The sequence below is a fragment of the Loxodonta africana genome, chromosome 7 (genome assembly GCF_030014295.1).
Source record: "Loxodonta africana isolate mLoxAfr1 chromosome 7, mLoxAfr1.hap2, whole genome shotgun sequence".
Lineage (NCBI taxonomy): Eukaryota > Metazoa > Chordata > Mammalia > Proboscidea > Elephantidae > Loxodonta > Loxodonta africana.
Genome location: NC_087348.1, coordinates 6486233 through 6509557, shown reverse-complemented (window position 1 = coordinate 6509557; position 23325 = coordinate 6486233). Strand labels below are relative to the sequence as shown.

General features: G+C 53.4%; 1 protein-coding gene across 1 annotated transcript; it reads left to right on the top strand.

The window, feature by feature from the left end:
• The first annotated feature begins 13862 nt into the window (after positions 1-13862).
• On the top strand, positions 13863-22634 carry GAL (galanin and GMAP prepropeptide). The gene is made up of 6 exons (XM_010598987.3): positions 13863-14038; positions 14595-14675; positions 15518-15572; positions 19400-19486; positions 19837-19914; positions 22371-22634. The coding sequence occupies exons 2-6, from the start codon at positions 14595-14597 to the stop codon at positions 22430-22432; spliced, it is 363 nt and encodes a 120-aa protein (XP_010597289.1). The 5' UTR covers positions 13863-14038; the 3' UTR covers positions 22433-22634.
• Positions 22635-23325: the final 691 nt, after the last annotated feature.

The following is a 23325-nucleotide window of genomic DNA, read 5'->3' as shown; positions in this document are numbered from 1 at the left end:
ACACACACACACACACATATACCTGTGGCTAAATATATGTAACAAAACATTTGCCAATTCAACCATTTTTACGTGTACAATTTGGTGACGTCAATACCATATTGTATGACCATCACCACTCTCATTCGTTTCCATTTTTTTTTTATCACTCTTAACAGAAAGTCGTTACCCCTTAAGCAATAACTCCTTATTTCCTCCCCCGCCCCCCGCCCCTGGGAAGCTTTAGTAACCGTGGTCTCTATGGATTTGCCTGTTCTGGATATTTCGTGTAAGTGAGGCCACGCAGTATTTGTCTTTTTATGTCTGGCTTATTTCACTCACCGTAATGTTTTCAAGGCTCATCCATGTGGTAGCAGGTATCAGGCCTTGGTTTCTCTTTGTGGCTGAGTAATTTTCCATTGTACGAACAGACCACATTGTGTTTATCCACTCACCTGCTGATGGGCATCTGGGTGGTTTCCACCTGTGGCTATTCTGAGTAGTGCTGTTGTGAACACTGCCGTCCAAGAGTCTGTCCCATCCTGTATTTCTATTTGCTAAAGTGCACCTGAGTCAGTTAGGGGTCTGTTATGGATGGAATTGTGTCCCCCCAAAATGTGTGTCAACTTGGCTAGGTCATGATTCCCAATATCGTATGATTGTCCACCATTTTGTCATCCCATGTGACTTTCTTATGTGTTGTAAATCCTAAACTCTATGATGTTATTGAGGCAGTTATGTTAATGAGGCAGGACTCAATCTACAAGATTAGGTACTATCTTGAGTCAATCTCTTTTGAGATATAAAAGAGAATTGAGCAGGAGGAGAGGGACTTCATGCCACCAAGAAAGTAGTGCCAAGAGCAGAGCACATCCTTTGGACCCAGAGTCCCTGTGCCGAGAAGCTCCTAGACCAGGGGAAAATTGATGACAAGGATCTTCCCCAGAACCAACAGAAAGAGAAAGCCTTCCCCTGGAGCTGGTGCCCTGAATTTGGACTTCTAGCCCCCCAGACTGTGAGAGAATAAATTTCTATTTGTTGAAGCCACCCACTCGTGGTATTGCTGTTACAGCAGCACTAGGTAACTAAGACGGGGTCCGTCTGAGGTGAAACAGAGCCAGCTACCAAAGCAGGAGGGACTCAGGTGTGGTGCGAATGACCCAGGGAGGGTCGGGAGGGAAGACGCAAGAAGGACCCTAAAGGAAGCGCTAATTTGGACAGAGTCCAGTCCACTCTTCTCAAAGGGAGAGGATGCTGCCATCACAGAAATGGTGGGAGGAGGAATAACCATCGCAGTTGCCTGGGACTCCACCATTTCAGCACTGAAACCCCCACATCCCAGGAAACCCCTCAGGCCCAGGCAGACTGTTGTGGTGGGCCACCCTGAGCGGGAAGTGCATTCTAGGCAGAAGAAACAGCAAGTGCAAAGCTACCAACCAAGATCAGTTTGTCTCCTAGAAGCGGCTTGAATCCATCCACTCTTCCCCACTCCCTGGGGCCCGGACGGGGTGAACAGAGTCAGGCACTCACTTCAGGTGCGAAAAGTAAGGGGAGCCCAGAGCTCAGTGACCAAGATAAAGTCCAAATTAATGTACAAACATCCACGGTGAACAAAATATCAGAGCTCAGAAGAGGAAGCTGCATTGGCGACCACCAAGCCCACCTCCCTCATGGTCCCACAATAATGGGACCCCAACCGTTTCCCTCGTCAGATTGGCAAGAAAAATTTAAAATTTGAGAGCATCCAGCCAGGGGCACTTAGACTCTGTAAAAACCAAAACCAAAACCAAAGCCATCGCTGTCGAGTCGATTCCGGCTCATGGCAGCCTCATTTGTGTGAGCGTAGAACTGTGCCATAGGGCTTTCTTGGGTGGCGCAGTGGTTAGGAGCTTGGTTGCCAACCAAAAGGTTGGCAGCTTGGCAGTTTGAATCCACCAGCCGCTCCTTGGAAACTCTATGGGGTAGTTCTACTCTGTCCTACAGGGTCACATGAGTCGGAATAGACTGGAAGGCAGCGGGTTTGGTTTCTGGGATATTATGAAAGCAGGTCACCAGGTCTTTCTTCTGTGGGGACGCCGGGTTTGAACTGCCAACATTTAGGTGAGCAGCCAAGTGCAAAGTGTTTGCAGACCAGGGTCCTAGACTCTGTAAAGTGGCTGTAAACTGGCATTGCTTTTCCACAGTGTAGTTCAGTAGAGTCAAACAAAAGCTGGGAGCCCCAGGTGGCACAAACAGTTAAATGTTCAGCTGCTAACCAAGAGATTGGAGGTTCGAGTCCACCAGAGGCACCTTGGAAGAAAGTTCTGAAAAGTCAGCCATAGAAACCCCTACAGAGCACAGTTCTACTCTGACACACATGGAGTCGCCACGAGTCAGAGTCGACTGGACAGCAATCAGTCAGTGGTCAACAGAAGGTGAAATGTGTGTCCCCTGCGCCCCCCAGGCCCACTTCTAAGACTCCATCACCTGATTGTGGGGTAGCATCCACGTGAGGATGCTCCTATAACATTCGGGGACATTCAGCTGTGTGAGTGCCCGTGAGCCCGGGAAGGCCAGCTGGGCTATGTGCACCTCACAGAGGCGTTCCGCCAGCCCTTAGAAAGAACTCGATGGCCATCAACCAGAAAGATATCTGAGGCGTGTCGTTAGGTCAAAGAGGCAAGTTGCAGAAAAATAAGCATAGCAAAATCCCACTTTGCTTTTTTTTTTTTAACCGCCTTTTTTTTTTTTTTTTAATAAAAAAAAAACGCAGAACTACCTGGCAGAACGCACACCTGTCTGCAGACGCTGTTTCTGGAAGTGAGGATGGTGCGTTTCCTGCTTTAAAAACCTTTTTTTAAAGAGTGATATGGCTGTGGGTGGTTTTCACTTTGTGTTTTACATTTTTCTGTATTTTTTCAAATAGACCATATTTAACAATAAGAATTTGAAGTAAAATAAGCACTACCCAGACTACAAGTGAAGACACAGTCGGCCCTTGAGAGAGAGCGGTCAAGCTGGGCCTTTTCCTTCCCAGCATCCCTTGAGGCAAATCTGCAAAAAGTGTTAAAGTGTTAAAAAGCCAAGATGTTACTTTGAGGACTAAGGTGTGCCTGACACAAGTCATGGTGTTTTCAGTCGCCTCATATGCACGTGAAAGCTGGACAATGAACAAGGAGGACAGAAGAAGAACTGACACCTTTGAATTGTGGTGTTGGCGAAGAACACTGCATGTACCGTGGGCTGCCAGAAGAATGGACAAATCTGTCTTGGAAGAAGTACAGCCAGAACGCTCCTTAGAAGCGAGGATGGCGAGATTTCGTCGCACATATTTTGGACATGTTATCAGAAGGGACCAGTCCCTGAAGAAGGACATCATGCTTGGTAAAGTACAGGGTCAGCGAAAAAGCGGAAGACCCTCGATGAGGTGGATTGACACAGTGGCTGCAACAATGGGCTCAAGCGTAATGATTGCGAGGGTGGCGCAGGACCGGGCAGTGTTTCGTTCCGTTGTAGGTGGGGTTGTTAGAGACGGAACCGACTCCACCGCACCTAGCAACAACAATCCCTTAAAGAACTGGACAGTTACCCAGCCTTGAATCCAGATACTTCAAAGAGAAGTTCTTTTTTTTAAATTGGGGTAAATACAAGTATATGGAAACCCTGGTGGAGTAGTGGTTAAGAGCTACTGCTGCTAACCAAAAGCTCGGCAGTTCGAATCTACCAGGCGCTCCTTGGAAACCATACGGGACAGTTCGACTCTGTCCTATAGGGTCGCTATGAGTTGGAATCGACTCGACAGCAATGGGTATATAACAAAGTGCTTGCCTTTTCAATATTATTTACATGTACAATTCGGTGACATTAGTTATGTTTATCATGTGTTCAACCATTAAAATTATCTGTTTCCAAATTTTCCTTCACCCATAACAGAAGCCAGTGTCCCCTAAGGAGTGAGTTCCCCTTTTCCATCCCTCCTTCCCACCCCTGCTGGAGAATTCTAGATAATCTAGATAATGCCATTCAGAATCCTGAACTGGTTTACAGGCTTTTTCCTCGTTTAGTTTTTATAGTGACCCTGTGACATTTATAGACAGCACAGAGAGGGTTAGTGACTGGTTCAAGGCCACACAGCTCAGGAATGCTGGGGTTACGGTTTGGACCCAGGCTGTCCAGCACCAGACCGAAGCTTCCTGGTCTCTGTATGGGTTTCCTAGGTTAGCTCTGAGCACTGACTCACCTGGGCTATAGGACAAACGATACCAAAACCAGTTACCATGGAGTCGATTCTGACTTACGGCAACCCTATGTGTGTCAGAGTAGAAATGTGCTCCATAGGGTTTTCCAACGGCTGAGACCTCTCAGAGGTAATCACCAGGCCTTTCGTCCAAGGCACCTCTGGGTGAACTCAACTTCTAAACTTTCCTTAGCAGAAAAGCACGTTAACTGTTCTAACTGCCCAGGCACTCCAGGTAATAGGAAGCTTCTCCTAACACCACCACCCCCAGCCCCCACTGGCCAGTGCAACACCCAGGACAGGAACTGCTGGACAGAGCTGGACAGCTGGAGGCCCCCCTCGGGGGGACTTACTGATGGGTGTTGTATTTCTTCAGGGAGGCAGTCATCAATAACGGTGCTGAGAGGATTAATGGAGTAATGGCATCAGCCCTTCCCGATATCACCACACTCCCAGTGATGTAAATCAATAGTGATTCCCAGTGCCTTTTAATTGGAGTCATTTCAGTCCTGCACATCGCTACGCAGGAGCTGGACCAGCTGGTGGACACTGTCACCAGCTGGTGGACAGGAAGCTGGAGCTGGCGGGGGTGGGGGCAGTGGCCCACAAAGGTTCCTCCACAGCAGGGCGGCAGTGGCCACCTGGCTCTGGATTACAGGAACGCTCAGCCCGGATGGAGGTGGGGGGGAAGCCTCGGGGACAGTGTTGAGAGGGCAAAATAAAAAACCAAACTTGTTGCCATAGAGTCAATTCCAACTCACAGCGACCCTATAGGACAGAGTAGAACTGCCTCAGAGTTTCCAAGGAGCACCTGGTGGATTCCAACTGCAGACCTCTTGGTTAGCACACGTAGCTCTTAACCACTGCCCCACCAGGGTTTCCAAAGCAGACCCAAAAGAGAAAGGCTGGAGACTCAATTGACAAGAAGCTGAAAAGCAGGTTAAAAAAAGTGGCTGCTGTTAGAAGTCAGATGGCGGTGGCCCTTGTGGGAGGTGGGAGGGGGTGGCAAGCAGTGACCAGAAGGGGCGTGAGGAGTATCTGGAAACTGGGCGTGTCACACCTTGACTGGGCTGGTGACACAGGTGTGTGTGTGTGAAAATTCAGCCAGCCGAGTGCTCATTTGTGGGCACCTTTCTGTGTGTGGATTATGCTTCACTAAAAGGGTTTTTTAAATGCTCGTAGTTTTCAAAGTCTCGTAAATTATCGTGGGTCCATGAGAGGCAGGACGGAACACAAGCTGGCTGCTCTCTGTAGGGCTCGGCCCAGGAGGGATGGCCCCCTTACTGCTGCTGCCGCCCCTCGCCACCCTGCCGGCCAGCCCCTGCCAGGGTCACCCACATCCCGTCTGCCAGACGGGCTCCCACATGGCCGGGCACTGCCAGGGCCTGCAGCTGCGTCACAGCTCTGCGCCCCAGCCCCCGTCCCCCCATCGCCACCCCCTACACGCCCAGGGACTCAGCCGTGGCCCCAACCATTAGCTGCCCACCCCCAGCCCGTTCCCGGCTGCGCTGCCCAGGAAACACCCACTGGATGAGTCACCCCAGGATACAGGTGGACTCCCAGACCCCCAGCAGGGAGCCCACCTCTGACCAGCAGGGACAGTCCAGGAAGGTCATCCAGGTGGGCTCTCCACGGGGGGGCGGGGAGCAAGGAGCTGGGAGGGGCCAGAGGTGGGAGCGCCAGGGAAGTGGGAGGGCCCAGAGAGGGAATGGTCCAGAGATGGGAGGGGTCAGGAGATGAGGTGGGAGGAGCCAGAGGTGGGAGAGACTTGGAGGTGGAAGGGGCCACAGAGTGGAAGATTCAGAAGTGGGAGGAGCTGGAGATGGGCGGGACCGGGTGGGAGGGGCTTAGAGGTGGGCGGGGCCAGAAAGAGGACGGTTCAGAGGTGGGAGGAGCCAGGAGGTGAGGGGTGCCAGCCCAGAAGGGGGCTGGGGCAGGACAGGGCATGGGGAACTTCCTTGGTGTAGAGCCCAAGGCACTGGAGTGCAGTGGAGGAGTGGACTAGGGGTGGGTGTCGAGAAAAGAAGATTCTGGTGGTGGGTTCAGGAGAAGTATGGCACACAGCGAGGCAAGGACGGCTCAAGCCAAAGAGCCCAGGACGTGTAAGACGCTTGAAGCAGGATGATCAGGGACAGCGGCGCCCCTGCTGGCGGGAGTGGAGCCTGCACAGAGGTGCGCCCTGGAAGGGGGAGCAGGGTGTATGGTGTGGGGGCTTAATGAGTGTAACGGAGAGCACGGCGCCGAGAAGAGGGCCCTCCCTGGTGACCCTCAAGACGCTGACAGGTGTCAGCTGATAGCAAGCGCCTTCAAAATGCGCAGCTCTCCGCACCCTCCTCGTGACCCCAGTTGGTCCACACCCCTCTTCCAGGGAGATCCTCTTTTCAGAGAGGAGCCCTGAACTAGCAACCCTGTCGCAACGTTCGTATCACTTGTCTCAGCCAGGTGAGTGGCCGCTGTGCGCAGTGGGATATTCCTGGGGCCATTTCTACCCCCGGACTGCCAGCAGCTGCTTGACCTTGCGCAGCGGTGACCATGAACAGATAAATATACTCCACGGTCCCACAGTGACCGCATCCCCAGCCCAGTGCCCCTAGTGAGCCCAGAAATGCCTGAGGCCTTGCCAGCTCCGTTTTTCAGGAGGGCAAGCATGGCGGAGGAGAAGGCAAGCAAAAGAGACCGGTCTTAGTGATCGTGGTTAGAACTTGTGCAAAGTTTACAAAAATTTGCATCGGTGAAAATGCATTGGTTTAGGGTCCTGCCTGAGGCAGAGTGTGCTAGTTACCTACACCAACATCTGTTTTTCCTTTCCTCCTTAGCCCCAGAACCTTGATTTTAGTTGCGCACTTCACCATTCATAATAAAAGACCCCATTTTGCAGCCTCCATTGTAGCTGGATGTGATGCTGGCTGACAAGATGTACACAGAAGTGGGTGAGGGGTCTTCCAATAGGCTGCTAAACGAGTTGCCTCTATTGAATAGAGCCCCTTTGGGCCCTTTCCCTTCCTCCTGTGTACTGCCTGGAATGTGGACGTGAAGGCTGGAGCTGAGCAGCCATTTTGGCCACAAGTTGATGGCTGCCCAGAGTAGATAACAAGACCTAAGGAGCCTGGATCCTGCCACATCACATTCACTCTTGGGCCACTGACATCCAGGCTTATTTCACATCAGAGACCAATAAACTCTTTCTTAAATAAGTCAATGTTATTTGAGGGTTTTCTATTACATGCAGTTCAAATTACCTTTAACTGTAACAATGTCTTGCACAAAACAGGCAACAAACATTTGATGAATGAGTTAATGCATAACAAACAAATGAGTAAATGGACACACCACCGGCCTAATGCCGGTAAGGGTCTCATGTTGGCAAGATGGACTTACAAAAGAGAGAGGCTTGGAGAGGAAGGTGTCAAGTGATGCCCCCTACCAGCCCCGTGATGATCTCATTATTACTGAAGAAATGAGGAAATGAGGTGATGAGCTAAAACCCGCTCTGATTTGCCCCTGCCAGTGTTTCCTGTCCTTTGTCCTCCCCTTCCGTGATTTCTAATTGACCGCCCCCTGTCCCCCCACTCCAGTAACACAATGACCATGAAATACGATCTGGCCAAAGAGAAAACAGATAGATTCTATGAGTGGGTTTTGTTTTTTGTTTATTTGCTTGCTGCCTGTGGTACAGATGGATTTCTGAGTATGTGTATTTGTCCTCATTTCCTAGGGCTACCTTAAAGTGGTGGGGTGGGGGGGCTGTAAAGAACAGAAGTATATAGCCTCACAGCTCTGGAAGCTAGAAGTCTGAATTCCCGGCTTCGCTGGGGCTGTGCTCTCTCCATTGGCTCTAGGGGAAGGCTTTCTGGTAGCCCTGGGCTTTTCTAGGCTTTCCTTGTCTTATAGAAGGTCCTCACATTATCTTCCCCATGTGTGTCTCTTGAGTCTGTCCTTCCCTTTTAAGACTCCACTCAGAAGGGATTAGAACTATGACCCACCCTACGCCCAACGTGACTTGATAATATCTTCTAAGGCTGGCCCTATTTCCCCAGACAAGGCCAGGTTCACAGGCACAGGTGTTAGGAGCTCAACATATCATTTTTGGGGACACAATTCAATCCATGACAGTATTAAATTATTCACTCTAACTTTGTGACATGGATTCATAGTACGTGTGAAGGTTGGCTAGCGTTTGCTCTTAGTAACAATTGGGCATTTTACTAAGGTAGCAGAAATTGGGGTTTGGGGTGCATACTGAGGAGAAGGAAGGGGAGTGGAGAAGAGTGGGTCTAGGGGTCTGGGGACACTTGGTACAAGAATTCCATCTTCCCCCAACCTGCTTTACTCAGCGGCTGGGTCATCTCCTAAAACGCACATCTAACCACCCCTTCCTCTATTCAAGCTCTTCAGTGGGGTCTTGGGCTGGGGACCTGAGTCCAACAGAAATATAACCCGAGCCTCGTATGTAATCCTAAATTTTCTAGTTGTTGTCTCGTGGGGTTGAGTCAATTCTGACTCATGGCGACCCCATATGTTACAGAGTAGAACTGCACCATAGGGTTTTCTTGGCTGTAATCTTCCCAGAAGCAGACCAGCAGGGCTTTTCCTCCACGGTGTCTCTGGGTGGGTTTGTACCACCAGGCTTTTTTCAGTTACCAGCCAAGTGCAAACCGTTTGCGCCACCCAGGGACCTTAAATTTACTAGTAGCTCCATTAAAAAAGGTTAAAAAAAAAAAAGATGAAATTAATTTTTGATAATATAGCTTATTTAACCTAATAGATCCAAACAATGTATTCAACACATAAACCAAAAAAACCCACTGCCATCAAGTTGATTACAACTCATAGTGACCCTATAGGACAGGGTAGAACTGCCCCATAGAATTTCCAAGGAGCGCCTGGAGGATTCGAACTACCAACCTCTTGGTTAGCAGCCATAGCGCTTAACCACTATGCCACCAGGGTTTCCATTCAACACACAGTGGATATAAAATGTGTTAATGAGATATTGTACTTTCCCTTTTTGGCATGAAGCCTTTGACATCTGGGGTGTGTTTTATGCTCGTAGCGCATCTCAGTTTGGACTGGTCCTATCTCAAGCACTCAAAGGCCTCAAGGGGCCAGTGGTGGCTGTAAAGGACAGCACAGCCCTAGACCCGCAGGTGTTCTCAGGTGGTGTCACGAGCTCATGGAGTTTTTTCTGTTTCTAGGTCTCTACCTGTGTGACCCCCTCCTTCACCTGGAACATACCCAGCCCTGCTCTTCACCTGGCCAGCCTGCTCACCTTGAAGCTCAGGCCACCGGGCTTCACACACCTCCTTCTCATTGGTAATGAGGTCGATCATTGTATAATCAGGTGTTTTGAGTTGGGGCCTCTATGAGATCAGGGCCCTCCCTGCCGATTCCATTGCTGCAACCCCAGTGTCCTGGGAAACAGATCATCCAACACAGGACAGGGGCTTCCAACACTCCCGTTGAGCTCCCGTGTGGGGGCCACGGTGGAGGTTTTCTTCCAGCCACTTCTTTGGGCCTTTGCTGTCTGTCAGGCTCGAGATGATTTTTCTTGGGGATGGTGAACGGGCTGCAAGGGAAGAGGGGCCAGCTCACAGTGCCGGAGCAAAATGATGCCTCTGCTCTGTTCCCATTACTCTAATGGGTATCCATTTTGCCTGCCACATACTGAGCCGTCTTCAAGATGACAAGCTGACAGTGACTCCCATTGGGTCATTGCTGAGAGCGCGAGCCCATTATGCAACTGGCTGTGAGTTCTGGCACAGCTTGTACCAGAAAACAGGTGCCTGTCATCCCAGATCTGCTGTCCCCATTGTCTGAGCAGCTCCCGGTGTAGCCTGCCCTGCTTACCCTGCACTTCCAGTCAGGGGCACCTGCCATGTTCTAGGATTTGCCCAGCGCTCCCCTCGCCCAGGGTTGGGTGTCCTCCAGGGCACTGTCCCAAAGGGGTATCCCCAAAACACGATGGCCTTTAAGACCTGGTGAACTCAGAGGAAACAGGAACGGGCATATTTGTCTTGAATCTTCATTAAATGGATTTATAATACACGTGAAGACGTGGTTAAGTTCGCTCACATTTTTCAAGCCTGTTCCCCTATCAACTATGGGGCCAATGCCTCCTGTGGTGGGTGCCTGGCACACCTCACCATCTACCCTGGCTGCACTTGGGCCCACAGATATGTTAGGATACTGATTCACTTCCCAGGAGGGTTTGGGGGCCATTATTGTGATGGATGGGGGTCCTTAGATGACACAAAGAGTAAATGCGCGCAGCCACTAACTGAAAGGTTGGCTGTTCGAGTCCACCCAAAGGTGCCTTGGAAGAAAGGCCTGGCAATCTACTTCTGAAAAGTCAGCCACTGAAAACCCTGTAGAGCACAGTTCTTCTGTGACACACATGAGGTCCCCATGAGTTGGAGACAACTCCAGGGAGACTGGTTTTTCAATTGTGATGGACGATTTGCTGGCCCCACCTAAGTGCATCTTGGCAGGTAGTGTGTCTAGTTTGTCTGCAGGGCCTCCTCCTCCCTACCTTGGGACCTAGGTGGCTTGGTGCCGGGACATCATGGACCCTGGCCACCCATGGCTGCATCTCCTGTAGTATCTTCGTGGCCGTGTCAGACGGAGCCCCAGACGCCGTGGAGGGGCACCTCCAGATCCCCTACACCTGTAGGCGTAAATGTGCAAGGAGGACAACTTCAAGGCAAAATGTCTTTTTAATAGTCTCTCGCCATAAACTATCCTACAGAAAGCGGGCTTGACCCAAACGGAAGCAGCTGATCACATAACAAAGCACGCCTCGTTTTGCAGCCTGCATCTAAGAGATGGGTTTTGAGTCTATTTTTTAATTGGTCTCAGGGACTTAGGTTTTCAATTTTTGCTCCTTCAAACAAATGCAGAGCCTCCCTGTAAATTGAGAAAATAAGTGTGCTCAAGTTCTCGGAAGATTGGCCAGCATGACCGAGCAAGGAGGGGGAGGCTGAAATCGGCTGAGGTGCTCAGGATCCAGGGCAAGGAGGAGTCCTTCTCAGAAGAGGGAGTGCTCAGAGTGGCAGTAGGCTCTGGCATTAAACCGACAGTTGCCAAAGGTGCGGGCATTTCTCAGGTTATCTGGGGGCCCCATGGCCCGGGTCCTGCCCACTCCCTAATGCTACCCCTCATTCGAGGAACCAGAGGGCGTCAGCATCACTTCACCCCTCCCTGTTCCTCCCCATCTCGGCCATCACTCTGCCTCCCGCTGGCCAGGGCTGCCTGGCGGTGGCCCCTCACCTCCTGTTCCCTCCTGGGCAGGAACGAACTTTGGGGTTCACACATCAGCCTGTGAGTCCTGCCAGGGCCCTCCTGCCCCTTACTCCCCTCCCACCAGGCTGCCGCGAAGCCGGAAATAGAAGGGACTGGAAGCCACTTGATAACACTCCCACTTGTCCCCCCATCAGGGCCAGGAGTCTGTTCCTGAGACCCTCACTGAGCCAGGCCCCCTACCAGCACCCCTCTTTCCCCCTCATAAGCCAGAAAGAGCACCCAGCACCCCTGCTAGAGCCCCTGGCCTCCTACCCAGCCCGATGGCCTGGCCAGAGCCATCCTGTGTCCTGATGCCTTCCTCATCTCTGCGAAGGCAGGTGGCATCTCTCCTGGGGGTGGCCCGAGCTGCCCCTGTTGTTGTTGTTAGTGCCGTCGAGTCAGTTCTGACGCATAACGACCCTATGTACGACAGAGTGAAACACTGCCCAGCCCTGCACCATCCTCACAATCATCATTACACTTGAACCCACTGTTGCAGCCACTGTGTCGATCCATCTCATCGAGGGTCTTCCTCTTTTTTTCGCTGACCCTCTACTTTGCCAAGCACAATGTCCTTCTCCAGGGACTGGTCCCTCCTGATAACATGTCCAAAGTATGTGAGACGTAGTCTCTCCATCCTTGCTCCTAAGGAACATTCTGGCAGTACTTCTTCCAAGACAGATAGGAGGGTTTAGAGGACACATGGAAGGTGGCACTGTCATCGCTGTCATTTGTCCTGCGTCCTGTTCTATCAAGGGTCTCAAGTCTGTCAGTCAACTAATCTAGGACTCAGCTGGGGGTGGAGGTGGGAGAAGGCTGCAGCCTCCCGGTAACTCTGGGCCCCAGGCTGGGAGGGGCTGCCTGTCTGCGGCTGTTGAGGCCTCCAAAGGCCAGGGTCATCCAGCCAGGTAGGGGAAGAAGGTCAGGTCAAATTTATTGTTATATATTTTTTATTGTGGTGAAAATAATACACAAAATATTCAGCAATTTCTCCATATATGATTCGGTGATGTCATTTACGTTCTTCAAGTTGTACAACCATTGTCACTATCCTTTTCCAGATCATTCCACCGCCATTAGCCTGGGCTCAATGCCCCCTCCCTCCTGCCCCTGGTAACCACTAATAATCTTTGGTTTCTGTATATTTGTTCATTCCATGTAAGTGGGATCATACAGGGACCAGGCAAATTGGAGCCGGTAACCTCCTCCCTCTTCCAAAACCTGGATGGAGGTGGCAAGCCTGCGTCTCCTGATGCTGGTCAACTCTGGACCCACTGGGCCTGCGTCCCTCACTGCGGTGCCCTGGGGCCTGGCCCCTGGGGCAGCTCAGGAGTCAGTCCTGGAATGGACCAGTGTGAAGCATCTTCCTCTGTGAATTTTTACCACCTGGCACAGGAGCACCTGTGTCCTGGCACCTGTCCTCAGGGTTCCACAGGCCCCCAATGGGCCAACCACTGGCTGAGCCTGCCAAAACAGGCTTTGTGTACATGACCTCCAGAAGCCAGGAGGGTCCCGTGGATAGGGACTGGGTGAGCCTGTGTCTGAGGGCCTACAGAAGGTTTGGTAGCTCCTAGGTGCCTGAGATGGGGGGCACCTTCTCCAGCCTGACACTCAGCTCCCCGGGCTAATTTGACCCCCTTGAAACCCTGGTGGCATAGCAGTTCAGTGCTACAGCTGCTAATCAAAAGGTCAGCAGTTTGAATCCACCAGGCCTTCCTTGGAAGCTCTATAGGGAAAGTTTCACTCTGTCCCATAGCAGGAATTGACTCAAAGGCAACAGGGTTTTTTTTTTTTTTAGAACACCGGGCACAGGGCTTGGGGGCAGCAGGGTTCAGTCTGTGGCACAGCCACTCCCAAAGCCTGTCCCCGCACTCTGGCTGGAGGCGCAGCCGGGCTGGGCAGCGGGGACCGGGGGGCGCCGACTGCCGGGCTTCCCCGCCAGTCCCCTCCGGTACCCGGGTCTCAAGCGCCTGCTTGGCCGCTTTCCCGGGGAAGGAAACACGGCGAGCAGGATCTAATCGCGGGGTGCTGGGGAGCTTTAACTCCAAGGCTACGACCCGGAGAGGGGTGATGGGAGGCTTTCCCCTACGCAGGGCTTGGGAGGCTCTCAGCTGCGGGCTGTTGGGTGGCTCTTCGTCTCGGGATTTTGGGAGCTGTCCCCGGCTGGTGTCTCTCCGCCGCCCTGACCCTCCTGTAACGCAGGGCTCCCCCATGGCCCTCCGCCGGGCGCTGGCACCGGGTTGCGGCCACTCCCGCCCTCCTCGGAGCTCCGCGGGGGACGCGGGGGCGGGACTGGGCTCGGTGACGCGGCGGTCGCGGGCTCTCAGGACGCGCGGCATAAATAGGGGCGGCGACTCCAGCTGCAGACCCGTCGAGGGAGCCCGGCCACCGCGCATCACGTCCGGCGTCCCCGAGACCGCGCCATGCGGTGAGCGCTCGCCAAGGCCGCCCTCCCGACCCGACGCCCGGACCTGCCACCCCGCCCGGACCTCCGGCCAGTCCGGACCCGGTGATTGGACCCGATCCCCCACCCGGACCCGCCGCTCGGACCCGCGGTCACTCAAGGTACCGGCTCCCACCAGGCTCCCCGCCACCTGCCGGCCTGCACCCTATGCCCGGCCCGGACCTGACAACCTTGCCCGACCCACGGACCCAGGCTCCACCACCCGATCCGACCCCCCGCCCGGACCGGGTACCCCGCCAGGACCCTAACCCCGGCCACCCCATCCCGCCGCTCAAGATTCGGGCACAGGCCGAGCCTCCTCCCCCACCCCGAGTCCCTGGAGGCCGGGCCGAGCGGGCAGAGGCCGGGCTTCTTCCTCGCCCCCTGTCCGATCCCCGCCCTCCCCAGGTGCGCTCCCGGGACCCCGCGCCGCCGCCTTTTCTCCCGGGGGGACCCTGCCACCTTGCCCCCCACCCCGCAGCCCGGGCCCAGCCGCCGGGGGGCACCCGCTTCGTTCTCGCCCCTCGCCCACTCCAAGCCCTGGGCCCCTCACCCCAGCCCGGGGCCAGCACCTGGTCCCGACGGGCCCAGCCCCGCGCCGCCGGATCCCCTCGCCCTGCGGCCCCGGGGGAACCTGAGCCCCGGCCAGGCCCTCCCCAACGCGCCCTTCCCTTCCAGATGCCCCGAGGCAGTGCCCTCCTGCTCGCCGCCCTCCTCCTGGCCGCGGCCCTCTCGGCCACCCCGGGGCTCGGGTCGCCGGTAAGTGTCCCCTCCCCGCGAAGCGAGGAACCGCGTTAGAACCAGACTGGGAGGGAGGGAGGGAGGGCAGAAGTTATACTCGGAGACAGGAGAAAAGCGTTAGTTCCGTCCACCCGCAGTGGGTGGTGGGGTGTGGAGTGTGGAAAGGCTTGCGGTGGGGGTGTCCCTGCTGCAGGGGGTGTCCCTGCCGGGGCGGGCCGAGGGGCAGGCGGAGGGCGAGGATTTTCCACCCGTGGCTCCCGGGAGTCTTCGGGGAGTCTTCGGCGTTCGCTTCTCCTAGGGCATAAACAGCTCCTTGCTACAAACCAGTAAATTCCGAAAAACCACTCTGATTTGGGTCAGCTCCTTAGATAAGCTAGAAGCAAATCAAGTATTTCTTCCCAGTCATTCGGGGAGCAGTCCCACCCTGTGGGAAACGGAGCTAGCGACAGCGCTAACATCACCTAAGCCCAGCGGGCGCACCGTGGAGTTTGTGGCCGATGCTCTGAAACGGCTATTTAGTCAAGCAGGTGGTCCTATTTTCGTGACAAATATACTTGATCTGGGGTAAATCTGGAATTTCTTACAGCTTCCAAAAGCCGTGCATTATTCTCATCTATAATGTGCTTGAAGAGCCTGGCTCAGCTTCACCTAACGTTCACCCTGGCCTCCGCAGTTTGCACCCCTTGGTTTATTAGATGTTTCCTGTCGGAAGCTGGCGTGATGGCTGGAACCCACGATAACTTCACAGGGGTGTCACGGTAGCTCATAGACGCGGAAGCTGCCTGGGGGGCTTGTTTGAGTCACTGCAACACATGCCAGACACGATCCTTGCCATCTGACCTACTTTTCTCCCATTTAAGGCAAAGGAGAAAAGAGGCTGGACCCTGAACAGCGCTGGCTACCTTCTTGGTCCACGTAAGTGACACCCAGGGCTCGGCCCCCAAGCCGGGACGTGCACTTCTAATGCTGATCGGTTATAGCTGGTTTTGCTAATCCGGCTTTTTATGAAATATGTGCAGCAGTCATCGTTTTGATACTTTAGCAGTCCAACCTTCGATACAGGGAAGTGGGGCTGGGGCGGCACATTTCCAGGAGACTTGGAGGCCAGACGAGTCCGGATTTCTGCAACGGCCTGTCCCTAGGGGGCGCTCTTTCCCGGTCCCTGAAAGGCAGCCCAGGCCCCAGTGCTCTTCAGTCCTCTGCCTCTTCTGCCCTTCTCCGTCCTGTGCAGCAGGTGGGCTTATTCCTGAAGGGGCTCCTGACTCTGTCTACCCCAACCTGCCTCTCTCTTGAGCCCTTGACTCCTGTCCTTGGCCTGAGCGGCCTTTGCACCCTCCCCTGTCTCCTCTGCCAAACCTCTGAGAGTGCACATGTGGACTCCTTCCACCCCACCCCTCCCCACTGAGGCCTCTTCTGGGGTCACCCATGACCTTTGTGTTGACTGCTTGCACATTTGACCCAGGCACCCATTCCTTCCAGAAACCTCTGCCTCCCTGGCTCTCCTGCCCCACACCTCTGTGGGACCCCTACGACCTGGCCTTGCCCAGGCTTCCCTGTGTCCTTGAGGGCAGGCTCTCTGAACTGCATCCCCTCCTGTTGTCACCAGGATCCAGGGGGTTTTAAGGACAGAATCTGTGTCTTAGGAGGCCTTATGGCTTTCCCATAGATACAGCAAAACCCCAAACCAAATTTGTTACCATCAAGTTGATTCCAACTCATAGAACCCATTAGGACGGAGTAGAACTGCCTCATAGGGCTTCCAAGCAGCTGCTGGTGGATTCCAACTGCTGACTTTTTTCTTAACAGCTGAGCTCTTAACCACTGCACCACCAGGGCTCCGCCAGGTACAGAGCAAGATTTAAAACAGTATTGAATGACTAAAATGCCTGAGGGGGGGAAGGGAGGGGAAAAGAAAAGACAGAGGGAGAATTAACTAGTTTATGTCAGTGACTTTGGTTGGTGGGTCAGTGACCTAAACATGTGACATCTTGTTGGGTGTGACTGAGGCTCCTGCAGGGGCTGTGGGCAGGTGGCTGCCTCCAGGTCCCGTGGTCCCCGGGGAGAGGCTGGAGGTGCCCATGGGCCTTGTGTAGAAGTGGATCAGCTGGTCTGCGTCCTGATGTTTCCTTCCATAGGAGCCTCAGGAAGGTCCAGCCGGGTCCAGCAGGGGCTCCATCTGCAACTTTGATAACAATAACACGCGTCATTAGTACTTTCTCTGCTTTGAAAGGTCAGGTTCAAGGACACCTTTGCCAAGCTGTAGCAGTCTGTCCAGGTTTCAGGGCGTCCTGTGCCCCAGCTCGAGGCTGCAAAGTTGCTACTTTCCCTGTCAGGACAGGCTGTGGAGGAGGCTCAGTAGACTTATCAGACACGACTTCTAGACGCCCCCCAGAAACGACACCCCCGCAAGTGGACCAGAACTGGGCACCTCATCCTTGTACTTGATGTTGTTTGGGCGCAGTGTGAGGAATTATTTCACTCACGCTGCAGGGAGCCCGGCGATGCTAGTGCTGCTGAGGACATTAGCGACCCCCCAGCTCCATTCCTGCTTTGACGGGCCGTCAGGCCGAGTCCCAGGGGGCTGAGGGGGTTAGCTCACTGCTGCCTGATTCGTGAGTCGGCGTAGGAGGCAACAGAAAGATGGGAGACGGTGTGCGGAGACAGCCATGACTGTGGGGACACCTGAACCTCAAGTGTCATCAGCCCTGGGGGCACTGTGGCTGCCCCCTCCCCCCCTCTTCCTGTGTGTCCTCTGTCTGCTGAAGTGCTGCCTTCAATTTTAATTGAAGTCTAGGGGAGAGGGATTCAGGGGGACCTCAGCTCCCTCCTCTAATTCACTTTCTCCTCTAGTCCTTACCTTCAGGGCTTTCAAAGTTGCAGCTTTGGGACAGCCAACAACCCTTAAAAATTGCCCCAATTTCCTGCCTCTGCCACCAGGAAGGAGGCCGACCCAGCTCCTCCTACGCCCATCTCGGCAGATAAGTGGGGAGAATAGTAGCATTCTCAAAGACCAGGGGACCGAGTTCCGTTTGTGATCGCAGAAGTTAAATGCAAGCTTCACCCGACTGCAGATGTTTGTTTATCTAGATCCCTTGGAGGGTCCTTGAGGGTGGGGCTTTGAGAAACACAGACACAGAGTGACAAAGCCAGACGGGAGGGACAGGCCGCGTCTACTGGGGGCCTTTGGTCTCAAGTCAACAGCAGAGGCAGGTCTCCCTCGGGGTCTTTTCACCCTAAGCCGAGGGGCCTCGCCTGCCCTGAGAGGCAGCCTGGAGCAAAGGGCATGGGCCTTCCTCAACAGTCTGTAAAAAGTTCTGGTGCTCAGAAAGCACCCTGTTTTGGGGTGCTACTGGCCCCAAAGAAAGGAGGAACTGTTCAACAAAAACGTTCATCCATCCTACTTCGGAGTACTGAAAATATGTCTATGGAAAAGCTCTTATATCTTGACTTAGGAAACAAACTCTTTCTCACTATCAAGTTTATGCCTCTGTCCCGTTGACTTGTCAGAAGCTGTACATCTAGACTAGCTGTTAGTCCAAAGACTTTACAACGTCGTCTTATGGCTTTGGCTCGTATTGGCAGTGTAGGAAACAGCGCCATAAAGAATGTTCTGGCAATGTCTGCTCTCAAGACAGTGTGTGATTACACTCGGTGTCTCGTCTGGAAGGATCAGGTTATTTGTAATTCCTCTTCAGATTTAGGACCGAGCACTCTGCCTCAGGAAGGGTGAATTAATTATCTTTTGTCTAGCCTTGGAGATAACACCGAGTCCACCCAGCCTGAGTAGCGAGAACAGTGGAGCTGTATTTTTCCCTTGCCCCATCCCTTCTTCTCTTCTGGCTCCTGAAGACCCTGGGGTCTGCCCCTCCTCTGATCCAGGCCACTGGCTTCAGCACCCTTACGGGGCCCTGGGCCCTGTGATCATTTCTTAGGGGAACTCCCTGCTCGTAGTCTCCGTTCCCCTCCCATACCACCCAATGCACACTTGCACACGCACACGCATGCTCACAGGAACAACACACATGTGCCAGGTGCGCATACATGTGCACACACGCATACATCCACGCTCATCTTCTCCCTGGTTCCAACCCATCTCCTACATAGCCGCCAGGGTGGCCTTTGGAAGTTAAAAACCTGATGAGGTCAGAGCTTCAGATTTGTCAGTGGGCCCTTGTTTTCAGGCACGTAAACACCCCACCCTGTCGTCTGCTGGGAGACTCGCTCGTTCTTCAAACCCTAGCACGGACACCCTCGAAGTGCCCAGCCCCGAGCCCCTCCCAGCCAGGCACTTGCTCCCAGCGCCCCCCCACCGCCCGACCCAGAGCTGTGTGTTTCCCTGTCTCCCCTTCCTGGCTGCGCGTTGCACTTCTTTCTAGATCCACGCCTGTGTGAGAACTGTCCCGTTTCCCTGGGCCCAGGCAGCCCTGCTCTCACCTCCTGTCTCTGTGACATTCTGCAGGGGCGTGGGCGTTTGCTTTGCAAACAGCCAGATGTCCTTTTTGGCAGTGAGAGGCGGGGCAGATCACCCAATAAGCAAGGTAAGCACAGGCTTACCTGCGCTTACTTACTAATCTGTAACGTGAAATTTCACAGGTGGTGAAAAACAGACGAAATTGTGTACTACAGATTAGTAAGTAAGCACAGGTAAGCCTGTGCTTACCTCTTTTTGGGTATCCACCCCTGTGAGAAGGTATAAACGATGTAACATGAAGGTAAGGAGTCCCTCTCTGACTTGTGAACAGATGCCATCGACAACCACAGGTCGTTCCATGAGAAGCATGGCCTGGCCGGCAAGCGTGAGCTGCAGCCGGACGACGAGACAAAGCCAGGTGAGGGGATCCACTCAGGGGCTTCCAGGGGCTCCTATTTCCATTACCCCCTGGTGCACACAGGGGGCATGCTGGTCCAGCCTGAGCTGACCCCACGTGCATGTGACCAAGACGTGGCAGTTCCCCCCACTGCCCTAGCCCAGCAGGCCACAAAGACAGCAAGGGGTCCCACCCAGGCCTGTAGGCCAGCCCAGCAGGCGGTGACTCCAGAAGAGGTGGGCCTGTGCCACCTTCCTGCCACTGCACCCAGCAGGGACCCTGGGAGAGTCACAGCCTCCTTTCCAGCCCCAAAGTCCCCTTGCGTCCACCATTACAGGAAGTTGTAGACGTGGGCTTCTTCTCTTTTCCAGGAAGCTACGACAGGCTGCTGCCTGAGAGCAGTGTCGTGCACACCATCATCGAGTTTCTGACTTACTTGCAGCTCAAAGGTACATGAAAGCTTCCCAATTTTACTGTTCTATTGCTTGGTGCACTCGGCATGGACACTCCCATCGAGAAAGGATGCCATAGAATTCTGCTGGGAACTCACGGGATCATCCACCTGAGCCCCTAACGCCCCAAGCTGCTGCTGGTTGGGACGGAGAGGCACCAGCAGTCTGGACTAGCTGCAGAGGGCTGGCATTTCTGCAGACAGGGACGTGGTCCACGTGAAGGCTGCCAGACTACCATACCAGGGAGAGAAGATGAGTCAGTCAGCCACAATTCACTCTAACCCGTTGCCACCCAGTCAGCTCTGATTCATAGTGACCCTACATGACAGCATAGAACTGCCCCACGGGTTTCCTAGGCTGTAATCTTTATGGAAGCGGACTGCCGCGTTTTTCTCCCGTGGAGCCAGTGGTGAGTTCAAACCACTGACCTTTCCCAGTTGGCAGCTGAGCACTTAACCGTTGTACCACCAGGGCTCCTTTTTAGGTCAGTGTTGTTGTTGGGTTTTGTTAGGTGCCGTTGACTCAATTCCAACTCACAGCGACCCCATGTGACACAGTAGAACTGCCCCATATGGTTTTCTAGGCTGTAATCTTTATGGGGGAGCCCTGGGAGTGCGGTGGTTAAGAGCTAGGGCTGCTAATCAAAAGGTTGGCAGTTTGAATCCACCAGCCACTCCTTGGAAACCCTATAGGGCAGGTCTACTTTGTCCTGTAGGGTTGCCATGAGTCAGAATCAACTCAGTGACGATGGGTAATCTTTATGGAAGCCGATAGCTAGGTCTTTTCTCCAGATGAGCTGCTGGGTAGGTTCAAACAGCTGACCTTTTGGTTAGCAGCCGAGCCCTTACCTCCTGCACCACCAGGGTTTCCTCAATAAATTCATAGGTGCCATTATTTCAGATTGGGGTGTTTCTCTATACAGTCCCTCCTGCTGGGTGGGCAGGGAAGACTCGGCAGGACCTTTCGTGGAGACCGCAGAAGAGAAGCCCACTTGGGGCCCGTTTTTATGGTGGCCCTTCCAGGCATGGTGCTTGTCACTTGGACAATCCAGTCTGGCGTGGGCGACGCTCATTAGGCAAATAATCACACAAGTCAACGTTGCAGCTGTGGAAGGAAGGGGCCAGGGAGGCGGCACACGGCCCTCTGGGAGTTAGCCACAGGGGGCGGCTGGGGGCTGCCGGGGGGAGGGTGGCTTTGTTTCTCCAGTGGAGACATTTTGTCGTCAAAATTTGCATGTCATGATTTTGCCATCGAGTTTGAAAAATCCAAGGCCAGTACTGGGTTCTTTGTCACCTGGGTGTTTGTGTTTGCAGGGTTCTGCCCCACTGCCCTGCTCCAAGGGCTTCAGGAGGTGGGTCAGGATTGGGAGAGAAGTAGGGGGAGAGATTTAGGGTCTGTTCCTTATTCCTAGAGCCATCCAGGCAGGGAGACTGTGGGAGACAGATCTGGAAACAATGGTGTTCATTAGAAATACCAAAACGAAGGAGCCAAGCCTCTCTGCTTGAGCCCAGTGGGGCTTTTGAAGAAATTCCTGCCAGAGAAAAGCTGACAGTGACTTTTCCAGAAAGGGGCAGATCAACTCTGCTGGTGGTTATTTTATTTTTGGGGGGCAGGTGGGTAGGGGGTGATTGGAGCCCTGGTGGCACAGTGGTTAAGAGCTTAGCTGTCAATCCACCAGCTGCTCCTTGGAAACCCTATGGGGCAGCTCTACTCTGTCCTATAGGGTCTCTATGAGTAGGAATTGAACCGATGGCAATGGGTTTTAGGGGGTTTAAGGAACGCTGTTGGTGAAATGGTTAAGTAGTTAGTTGCTAAATGAAAGGTCGGTGGTTCGAGCCCACCCAGTGGCTCCAAAGGAGAAAGACTTGAAGGTCTGCTCCTGTAAAGACTGCAGCCTACCCTATGGGGCAGTTCTACTCCGTCCTACAGGGTCGCTATGAGTAGGAATTGACTCGACAGCACCTAACAACAACAGCAACAACAACAGCGGTTGGTTTGGTTTTAATTTTGTTAACGTGGAAATGTCTTCATTAACTTAAAACCAAACCCTTTGCAGTTGAGTCAATTCCGACTCATAGCAACCTTACAGGACAGAGTGGAACTGCCCCATTGGGTTTCCAAGGAATGGCCGGTGGATCCTAACTGCCGACCGCTTGGTTAGTAGCTGAGCTCTTAACCACTGGGCCATCAGGGCTCCTTATGTCTTCGTTGGGAGATACCAATTTTTATCACTAAAACAGGAGTTCTACTTCTTTAAAGCATGAATGTAAAAGTCTGACAGTTGGAAGTGAAATCATTACGAGGGGAGAAATACTGAGTTTTGTACATAAATTTGGATTTCATCCCATAGGAATCTCTCATGGAGGTGATGGCACACACACGTGACGTGTGTCCCTGTGATATGTGACGGGTGTGATGGCAGGTAACTCTGTCGTGTGGTTTTCCCTCTGCAGAGGCCGGGGCCCTCGAGGACCTGCCCTCCGCCCTCTCATCGGAAGACACGGAGCAGACCTGAGACACAGCTTGGCCTGGGCGTGTGGCTGCCACGACTGGAAGCCTGACTTTGAGATGTGTTATCTCGGGCCATTTACGCAGAGCACGCCACTCCTGCCCTCTCTGCTTTATACTGTGTTGTTACAATTTCAGGTTTTTTCTTTGAAAATTAGTTTAAGTGGCAAAATAAAAAAACAGCAACTGCTTGCAATGGTCTGGTTCTTCACCCTTGTACTTCTGCCTTGTGATGGCCACTGCCAATGTGTTTGAAGAGATAAAGCTCGATTATAATCCGATGTGTGAGACAGACCGTTAAACCCAAGTTCTGCCGTCAAGATTGTTTCAGACACGGCCCCTGGTCGCTGCTGCCCCAGGAGCGTACAGTTGCCTTGTAAGTAAGCCTGGTCAGACAGAACTAGGGCGCTCTTTGGGCTGTGGTTTCATTTGAGTTCTGTGCTATTTTCATTTGTTAATGTAGACGATTAATTACTCGAGGCAATGTTTACCTACAGAGGTAAACAGAATAAACATTTCAGCCGTTCTGTGGGTCAGGAGACACTTGGTGTGAGAGGCAGCAGGCGGAGCTAGAGCTGCAGAGATGACGGGCCGGGGCCAGGGGAGGGGGGATCTTTAAAGGAGAAATAAAAAGATCACGAAGAAGAGGCACGCGTGCATACCCACAACAAGAAAACGGTGGTACTGCGAAGCCACCTTTCTGCTAAATTCAGTGGTGACACGCGGGCTGTGTAGTTTTTCACCAAAGCAAATTCTGCAAGGGACCGTATATCCTCCTCCACCAGCAGCAGCCGCCATGGAGCCCACCCCGACTCATGGAGACCCCGCGTGTGTCAGGGTGAAACTGTGCTCCATCGGGCTTCAGTAGCTGGTTTTTCAGAAGCAGATTGCCAGGCCTTT